At 37.0% G+C, this 10,589-nt stretch overlaps 1 protein-coding gene across 3 annotated transcripts in view; it reads right to left on the bottom strand.

The window, feature by feature from the left end:
* Positions 1-4,530: 4,530 nt before the first annotated feature.
* The window catches only part of ESCO1 (establishment of sister chromatid cohesion N-acetyltransferase 1), a 38,808-nt gene continuing 32,749 nt past the window's right edge, over positions 4,531-10,589 (bottom strand). For 2 of the 3 annotated variants that reach the window (XM_079784009.1, XM_079784010.1), the window contains exons 10-12: positions 9,190-9,333; positions 7,147-7,334; positions 4,531-5,972 (exon numbers count right to left, since the gene is read on the bottom strand). In XM_079784009.1, coding sequence (XP_079640135.1) covers positions 5,825-5,972; positions 7,147-7,334; positions 9,190-9,333 — 480 coding nt within the window. In that variant the 3' untranslated portion in view covers positions 4,531-5,824. Of the gene's footprint in view, positions 5,973-7,146; positions 7,335-9,189; positions 9,334-10,589 lie in introns of those variants that run through there. The other variant, XR_013814185.1, reaches the window with a different exon arrangement.

Below are 10,589 nucleotides of genomic sequence, written 5' to 3'. Positions count from 1 at the left end.
CTGCCCTCCCCCTCATAGCAGGCGTCCTGCCCCGCCCAGCTGCTCCGCACCTGGAGCAGCTGGGGGGCGGGGCCACTGCCATCTTTGTCCTGCTAATTTGCATATTATCTCCTGATTGGCTGTTGGTCCTAGATATGGTCAATTTACATATTTCTCTTTTATTAATGTAGATGACAACTGTACTCACTTTGCTGTCCTTCACTGAGGCAGAATGGTTTGTAAGAACTGTGTAATATGACATGTTAATCTCCCAATTTATTTCTAAACTTGAATTTTACCAAATTAGGAGAGTAACTGTTATTCCAGAATAATGCCTTTCAGTTACTTCTATAGACTGTTGAAATAATAGACTTTTATATAGAAGCATGAAAATAGTCTCCTAGGCCAAAGGCTCCCATTACCTTAGGAGGGGCAATAAATACAAGTATGATGACAAATTCAAGAGCAAATAGAAACTGCCAGTGTTCCACTACGTATTCCAAAACAGTTGCCTTGGAAAGACTAAAAGCTGTGAAACTGCCATACCTTCCTATTCTGCTAATTAGACCTAGAACAACATCCAGGGACAAACATTTCTTAGAAGTCTCTTTAGTCACGGTAACTGGCCCTTAAGTTTCCTCTAGGTCTAAGATAATATTGCTGTAACACTGAAACCCTGGCTTCACTGAAACACCCTCACTAAAGGTGATTCCAGGAAGGTGAGGCTAAGGACAAAGCCATTCACACAGTAAATTCCTTAGTATTTACTTCAGTGACTATGACAAAAGATGGAACAAGTTTTATAAGAAAGAAAAAGCAAAGTCATGCCTTTAGTAGATACACCAAGTTCACTATTTTATATTAGGAACTGGCAAAATAGTGACATTTATAATTCACACAAAATAACATCATTACATGGCCATGTAGACCAGAGCATACCCCAAATAAAATCAAATCGTTCCTGTCTATACTTGTGGTTCCTATAATGTCTATATACTAGTCATTTTTATAATGAAACAACTATTTAATGGCAGCAGACAAAATTTAAAAGCCCCTTTATAAACAGAAATTGTACAATCAACCTCCTCTGAAGTTTCACTGTGACTGCTAGTGCATACTTACTGTGTCCAATACTGCCTCCACCACTCTGTAGATCCCTCTTCTTTTCCTAAAGTCACTCTTCAGCTTCAATTGTGATGTGACAGTATTGATTCTTCTTTTTATTCTTGAGACTCTTCCCTTAGTTTCAATCACTCTTCTTGGGCATGCCATCTCAAGTAATAATGTTCCTCACAACTTTCTCCTACCCTTTCATTTTATAAATCTCAGGGTGGAGAAACCAAGATGGCGGCATAAGGTATACAGCTGTACATGCTGCCTCTCACAACCACACCAAAACTACAACTAAAAGACAAGACGTCTATCACCCAGAACCACGGGAAGGCTGGCCAAGTAGAAGTTCTACAACTAGAAGGAAAGAGAAAAGCGCATTGAGACTGGATAAGACGTGCATAGGCATGGAAAAGCAGAGGTACGGAGGCACGCGAATCGGGCTGGTGACTGGATGCGCTGTTTTTTTCCATCTGGAGGGAGTTACAAGCTCCCGACTGCTCTGAACTCGTTTCCGGCGAGACTCTGGGGACCCAGACTCCTACGGGAAGAAGCGGGACTGTCTGCCATCGGGTTGGAAAGTGAGGGCGGCTCTCTTGCAGAGGTGCTCGCAGGAATCATTGTTTACTGCGCTGGGGCACGGGGCATGGGGAAACGGAAACGCGGAGACACAGAGAGGGCTGACTGGCAGCCATCACTGTTTGCACTCCCTAATGATTCCGAGACCCTGCCCTGCCCAATTTACAAACCCACCCAAACTGTGCGCAGTGGCTTTTGCATATGAATGGCCTGCCCTATCACAGCTTAACCTAACAAACTGCAGCTGGGTCAGCTCCAAAACTTCCAAACCCCAAGCAAAGAGGAGAAAACTGCAGATCTTGCTGTAGCTCCTGCTGGGTGGCCTCAGACAGTAGCTGACCTGCACCTCCTTGGAGATCCAGGAGCCAGTGTACCTAGTGGTCAGTGTGAGACAACACCAGATTGCAACTCCTCACATCCATAAGTGACACACTCAAGAGGCAGACTCAGTGAGCACCAAAGCCCCACTGAAGCAAGTCCTGCCCCATTAGGGTGTCTCCAGCACAGCAGTTCTTCCATTATAGACACAGCGGGTCCTCACAGCCAATTGGCCTGGAGGTCAATTCCTCCCAGTGTACCAACAGCAATCAAGGCTTAACTACAACAAGACTGTGCACTCAGCCCACAAAGGGGTGCACCAAGAGTGTCCACCTCAGGTGATTGGGGAGGCTGAATCACTGGGCCCTATAGGTTACCTACCACACAAAGCCACTCCATCAACACAGGGAAGCAGCCAAAATGCGGAGACAAAGAAACATGTCACGAATGAAAGAAATGGAAGAAAGCAAACTACTGGATATAGAGTTCAAAACCACAGTTATAAGGTTACTCAAGAATCTCCTAGAAACCTCCGAGGAACTTAGTGAGACCTTTAAGGATCTTAATGAGAATGCCAAAAAAAATGGAAAGGACCAGTCAGAAATTAAGCATACACTGTCTGAAATAAAGACTAATGTACAGAAATTCAACAGTAGACCAAAGGACAAAGGACCTCAAGAATCAAACCAAAGATCTGAAATATGAGGAAGCAAAAAACACCCAACCAGAAAAACAAAAAGAAAAAATAATCCAAAAATATGAAGATAGTGTAAGGAGCCTCTGGGACAACTTCAAGCGTACCAACATTCGAATTATGGGGGTGCCAGAAGAAGAGAGAGAGATACTGAAAACCTATTTGAAGAAATAATGACCGAAAACTTCCCCCACCTGATGAAAGAAATAGACTTATAAGTCCAGGAAGCGCAGAGAACCCCCAACAAGAGGAATCCAAAGAGGACCACACCAAGACACATCATAATTAAAATGCCAAGGGCAAAAGACAAAGAGAGAATCTTGAAAGCAGCAAGAGAAAAACAGTTAGTTCCCTACAAGGGAGTACCCATACAATTGTCAGCTGATTTCTCAACAGAAACTATGCAGGCCAGACAGGAGTGGCAAGAAATATTCAAAGTGATGAAGAGCAAGAACCTACAACCAAGATTACTCTATCCAGCAAAGCTATCATTTAGAATTGAAGGTCAGATAAAGAGCTTCACAGACAAGAAAAAGCTAAAGGAGTTCATCACCAGCAAACCAGGATTAAAGGGTATTCTTTAAGAGGAAGAAGAAAAAAGTAAAGATAAAAATTATGAACAACAAAGTAACAACAAATACATATCAACAAGTGAATCTAAAAATCAAGTGAATAAAAAAAATCTAATGAACAGAATAAACTGGTGAATATAATAGAATCAGGGGCATAGAAAGGGAGTGGACTGACAATTCTCGGGGGGAAGGAGGTGTGAGGGGTGTGGGAAGAGATTGGACAAAAATCTTACACCTATGGATGAGGACAGTGGCAGGGGGTAAGGGCATAGGGTTGGGGTGAGGGGGGGAATCGGGTGGAGGGGAGCTATGGGGAGGGGGAGAGGAACATCTGTAATAATCTGAACAATAAAGATTTATTTAAACAAATAAAAAATAAATCTCAGGGTGGTGAGCTCTTCTAAACATTAAAATAACTATATTCATAAATTTCCTTAACTCAATCTCCTTAACTCTAAACATATCCAATTATATACCAAATAGGTTATCTCCACTTGGAAAATATTCAACTACCTTAAAATCTTTACCAAAACTGAGTTCATCCTTCCTATCCAATCATCCCAACCTAATTCTCCAGTATTCCCTTCTCAGTCAATCCATCTACTCAATTACCCAAATCAAAATTCCCAATTACCCTAGATCCTTTGCCATGATTCTTCTCTGGTCAGTTATCAACTTGTACCAGTTCTTCCACTATATTCTCTCAGAGTTTATCCATCTTCTCTCATCTTCATCCCATACAACACAGCTTTAGTTCAATGCTTCAAAATTTTTTACTCAGGCTGCTTTAGTAGTCTCTTCGTTACCTTCTAAGTTCCAGATTCCTTATTTATAAACTCTACCTCATATGGTTGTCATAACGAAATAAAATAATGCAGCACCATAGACAGGGTGTGACACAGCAAAAACTCAAATGCAACCTAGGTACATGCCCTTGACCAGAATTGAACCTGGACCTTGCAGTCGGCAGGCCGAGGCTCTATCCACTGAGGCAAACCGGCTAGGGAAGGATATGACAGCAGCAGACCTTGGTTTTTTCCTCCAGGAACGAGGTGGAAAAACCCTAGATCACCTTCTTGGATTCTTATTATCCAAGTTACCAAGAACACTGCGAGTGGCGTACGGGGAGCTTAGCCAATGAGTGGTCAGAAAAGGTGTTTCCTCCGCAGCTCATGCGCAGAGGCGGGACTGCCGGCGCGCCTGTTCTCTGCAGGCCTGTGCCATCCATGGCTTGACTCACCGGGCACGCAGTCCCCTCGGCCCACCTGCGCGCACAGCCTCCTCCTGAGCGGTCGTGATATTACGGTGTCCCGGACAATTTGCCTATTACCTCTTTATATATATATATATACACATTATATATATATAGATATTCTGTCAGTATTTGCCTTTTATTAAAGTTCAGAGGAGTTGTTGCTGACATGCTGATCTTTTGGCAAACTGGTAAAAACTAATCTTTTAAGAAGCCAGCGTTTTCATCATTTTTCAAGGTATCAAACTTAAACTCCCTGAAAAAGCACAAATGACAACACAACACTCATTTATTACTTAGAAAAAGCTATCAAGTATTTTATTATTTTATCCTACATTATATACAAGTCATAAAAGGCCACAGCAGTTTTCAACATATAAACCCTTTAAAAGTAGAGGGCACTATGAAGGATTGACAAGTATCAAAATGAAGTCCAGTAATGAGGGTATATACTCAGTGTAGTATTTCTGAGGAATAACAAAGCAGATACCAAGTCATTAATATTTAGCTTGCAACTATTTCATGGGTTTTTATAAACCTCTTTGGAGTTTTGTTAATAGCCTAAGTGTGCCCAGTTGCCATTTAAGAAGTAAAAGATAATAAACTTTAGAGGGTACCATCCTAATTCTAGTCACTTATATGTCTCCAAGAAGGAAAGACTCAATTCTTTACAACCTTCCACTTCTTTCTGCCTTCAAGAGCAGGAAAGAGAGAAATGGAAAAAAAAGCTCAATATTCCAAATTCCTTCTGCTTATTTGGAGCTTTGCTTTTTAGTGGAGATTCCTTCAAAGTATATTTCAGGCCCTTAAAAAATTAGCTTTGAATTCCTAAACACTTAATATTATACCCTCCTTGAATAATAGCTTAAAAACACTGGTTTCTGCTCTGTGAAAATACAATCTTTAAAACTATCACTGGTATCAGCAGATCAATATATAAAAAAAATACAGTACCAAACTACACTGGTATATTTCCATATTAAGAACTTCAAAATATACTTATCACTGAGACCATAGTCCTTGCATTAGTTTTCAGTCCACTATGAACAAGTATCTGCTGCATGTAAACATGTCTAAATAACTATAGATAAAATACATTAATCATAAATTTCTGTAAAAGATAATAAAATATCTTCTTTAAAAAACAAAACAATAATAAGCTATTACTGCATTGTTTCCAATTTTATGAAAATGGAACAACCTCATGGCTGTTGCCAGTCCTGAGTTCATTGTAACAAAAATGGCCCTAGTTCCTGTTAAAGACAGCAACCAATCCACTCTTCAATAGATGTCTTCTTGTACTGTAGGCAAGATTTTGTTTTAGGTGCTATTTTGTCCATTAATAAAATTATATACCAGAAATTGACCAGTGCCACAGTACTGTGTTGCAAACAGTTTTCCATCAGGAGTGGGATCTGAGAAAGCAATTTCTTCTTTACTCAAATATGAGCCATATATAAAGTTACTCCTATTAAAAATAAGAGGGGTGGGGAAGTGGAAGGATAAAATTAGAAAAACCTGTCAAATACAGTTTGAGTAGACTTTTTAGGTAATGCTGTATATGCCAAAAATGTTGAAAATAACTATTCATCTAAAATATAATAATTTGAGGTAAAAAAAAAATTATGAAAGCAACAATGGTTTTTAAAACATTTACCCAACACCTTTTCATGATAGAAATATTCAACAACCCTGAGTAGAAGGAACTTTCTCAAACTGAAAAAGAACAGCAAGGAACACCAAATGTTAATGGTGGAAGACTGAAAATTGTTCCCCAGAGATTAGGAACAAGGTAAGGCTATCTCTGCACATACCTCTACTATTCAAAACAATGTAGTACTAGAGTCTAATAAAAAATGAGGTCCGCAATTTTATAGGACACAAGATCAATATTTTAAAAAATTAATTGTATTTCTATATATTCGCAATGAATTATCCAAAAACAAGGATCAATAAATGAAAAAAGTAAAAATTCTATGTGCTTTAATAGGAAGCTTATTGTGTCAATCTCACAATCACAGAACAAATACAATGGCTATACTGTTTTATGTTTTTATAAACTAGAACAATCTTATGATTGTCATAAAATCTAAGTTTTACAAGGTTTAAAGGAGCAATACCCTTATTTAAGACTATAATTTAATCAGCTGCATTTTCTAGATTTAGTTCTGAAAGCTAAAAACAGACCTGCCTCTTGTCATGAAAAGGGTGGATAGATCTGAGCCCTTCTGAATCACAACTTAGTGATAAAATAAGGGGAAAGAGAGACAAGAAACATATAAAGGTGCTAAGATTCTAGAGCCTTAGAATTTTACTTAAAACAATGATGGATTATTTTGAAAACAATATCAACAGATAGTAAATAGGGATTCTATGAATAAACAAACACAAGAGCTTGAACTAAAAACCTCATTTGCATGACTAATTTTAACCTTCTCCATTAATCTTTTAGCAAAGGTTCTTTAAAGAACAAAAAACCAAAATATGCAATTTGGTCTTTTCCTCAATACCTTTGATTAAAAATCAAGTGAGAAAAGCAAAAGAAAAATGAATAAAAGGCTTAATTTATAAATATTATTATTAAGTTAAGGCAATTTTTCCTAAAGTACTGAAAAGAATGTAAAGGATTACATTCAAGTTACCTTAGACATTCAATCATGCGAGAAGCAATTTTCTTCCTACGCATCATGCTGAATACCCATATTCGACTGATCCCACAGATTGCAGGCTCTGGCAATGTTGAGCAACACCAGGCTTTTTGTCTTTCAAATCTGACTTTTTCTTCTTCTGACCTGGTCACTGGAAGTTTTTCTTCTATAACTCTGTAGCCCTATATTAAAATTGGAAAAAAAATTTCAAATAAGAATATTACTTAGCAATTGTCTAGTACTAACCTTAGTGAGGAGGTCACTACATTTGTCTTGTTTCTTAACAAACATATGGGGACAATTTATGGTTTCATACTCATTTTAGGAAATAGATCTGGATCTACATTCTGTTCTAATTCACTTACTAGTTACATAACCAAGAGAGGAAGTTACTTCATTAAGCTTTGAGTTTGTTACCTATAAATTGGAAATATCCATTTCTTTCAGAGAATTGTTGAGAAACTGAATAAGGTAATACATACAAAGCATCTTGTCATCATGGTTGACACAATAGGAACTGAATGCTAGTTTTCTCAACCTCCCAAATCCTAAGGACCAGTAAAAGTACATCTTAAGAACTCAGCAGTCATAACAATGATTTCTGTGATTGCTGCCATAGTACTAGGATTCACAGCTATGTGGGAACTAGGAATAGGGATGGCAGAGTAATCAAGAATTTAGAAAAGTACTTTCCCCCACACACTCATCTCTTTCTTTAAAAAAAAAAAGTGCTTTAAAAAACATACATCTTCTCTACCAGTCTAGTCTTAAACTTAAAATAATTAGACAATACAATTAAGAATTAACAACACAAAAAGCAAGCATTACATATCTATCTTCCAGTCTAAACACTTCTACTCCAAGTCATTTTTAGAACTAGGTAAGATAGAAAAAAAACCACAAAGGTTTTTGCACAATGTAAAATTAACTCAATTTCAATATGGCAAGCTTTCATGAGTTAGTCATTTTATATCAAATTAATATTCCCAAACTCCTCTCTCTATCAGCTATTGATTGAAATCAATTTTGTTATTATAAACAGTAAGATTCATAAAACTACACAATTTCAGGTTGAATTTTCTTTTGAAAAAAATAGCTTCACATACAGAAATTAACACACACTTATTTTGACTTTTTACTTTATTAGAAAACTTCATGATGAAGCACACCTTTGTAAGCAACCTAAAAGATACCAACTAAATAGAAGTCAAATCCAATGAGTATTGAATTCATCAGTAAGACTCAGCTGAAAAGAGACAAATTTTAAATGGGGTATGCCTCAAAGTGAGCATGATTAAGGAGAGTTCTGAATCTTTTGTTTTCTTAAGTTAGTCTGTTCCTACTTAACTCTCATAATGTGAACATACCCCTTTTACCGATTCTACTGCTTGTTTTTTTGTACAACTTAGATCCTAAATGCAAGCCAACTCATCATCTAGATTTCAACCAAAGAAGTGTTGACCTATTTTGGAGGTGGGCAACTTTTTATAAAAGGCCATCTGGTCTCTCTTGCAATTATTTAACTCAATCTTTGTAGTGTGAAAGAAACCACAGACAATATGTAAGCAAATGGATATAGCTGTGTTACAATAAAAGTTTATTTACAAAAACAGGCTGGATTTTGACTTAGAGCTATAGTTTTCCAACTCTTTATCCCAATACTGAAGGGACTAATTGGTACAGACATTACATTAGTATCCAACATGGGAACTTCCTAAACAAAATTTAAAAGTACTTTTGATTTATACAATTTTTATCTTACATACTTGAGAAACTAATACCCACTGAAAATACAGCTCTATTGTAGTAAAGAATTACACACAGAAATTTCGCATTCACACTCTTCCTTACATTAAATGTTCATAAATTTACTAGGATTATGTTATTCAAGATTACATAGTAAACTCTTTAACCTTTTGCACTCGGATGTCGAGTGTGACTCGACACGGTTAGCATCGGTAGCAGCTCGAGAAAAAAGCAAGCGAATGCAAAGGGTTAAATGTCAAACAAAATATGAACACTCTAAAATTCACTTACCCATTGGATATGTTCTGCAATTAGACAGCCAACTACTTTCTTGTCATTAGAAATGAAAAGAAGAGTTTTAGTTCTGGAATAGCACATTAGTGGAGCCTGCTGGAAACCTAAATCATTATCAACCATCTCTCTAATTTCGTCAACCTGTCAAGTAAAGAACAGTATTTAAAAAAAATAATGAAAGCATAGTATATATGTAAAAATATACAATTTCAAGTCAATAAGCTGAGTATATCATTCTGAGGACATCCTCTAATGAGTTCTTTTGAATGACTGTGCTACCAACAACTGTTTTTCAAACCCTGTGGACCAACTTACAAAAGGAGGGGAAAAACTGCCGAGTGATGCTAAGCCCAGTCTAGGGAACAAGAAAAGTGAGAGGTCCTATAAAAGGCAATAAAAACATTAAGGCTTCCCATTAAGAAGCATCACAGAGAGAACTTCACTGGAATGTTAGCCAGGAAAGTCACTTTCCTTTCCAAGCCTTAACTAGTACTCTCATCAGTAAAATGAAGTGGGCACAGAGAAAAGAAACACATTTACTCCTTATCAACCATTTATAGGCCAGACATTATACAAAGTTAGGAATATTATCTCACTTAAATCCAATATCTCTTAGAGGTCTAGGGTTCCTCACTTTACTTATGGAAGCAATAAAATTCAAAATTAAGCAACTTTCCCATAGCAGATATTGAACATCTAGAAAATCAAGGAGCAGAGATTTGAATCCCTAATATTAATATGGCATCAAACTGTGCTTCCTTTAGTTTACCTCCTAGAATTGTGGTCAAACAATGATAAGCTCAAACCTTTGTAGGTACTCAAAGTCCAGATTTTTGTAGGCACTTAAAGATTAGTTCCTTTTCCAGTTACAAAATAATCTGCAGCTATTCACATCTCTGAGTTATAGAATACCATATAATATATTTCTTATTTAATGATGAAAGCGCAACTTCTATTCCTGGAACAGTATCTCACAACTCCTGATTTGACTCCTAAAGGTAAATGACTCACAATACCCTAGATTTTAATTTTTAGCCTATTATGGGTTATTAACTAGTGACATATTGAATTGCAGGTTAAGATTTTGCCCTGAGAAACTAAATGAGGAAATTAGCGTTTACTGAGGAGTCTTACTAATAAGAAAAGGCTGGATGCCATATATGATTGTTTAGCAAAGTTCCCACTGTGTGTTTCTAAATGATCATAGTTGGAATTGCAAAATTTCCATAATTTGATTTTAATTAAGTCAATCATTAATCCAACATTAATTCAACAAGTATTTGTTTTTGTGCAAGGATCAATGTTTCAAAGACAGGTGGCATATTTACATGTCATTCTAAATGCTAGTCTATACTTGTTAGGCAGTGGTAGAATGGAAGTTTATTTGGGAATCTGGG

The sequence above is a fragment of the Cnephaeus nilssonii genome (genome assembly GCF_951640355.1).
Source record: "Cnephaeus nilssonii genome assembly, chromosome: 11".
In the NCBI taxonomy this organism is placed as follows: domain Eukaryota; kingdom Metazoa; phylum Chordata; class Mammalia; order Chiroptera; family Vespertilionidae; genus Cnephaeus; species Cnephaeus nilssonii.
The sequence above is the reverse complement of the archived record's forward strand: the minus strand, read 5'-3'. Positions and strand labels throughout refer to the sequence as shown.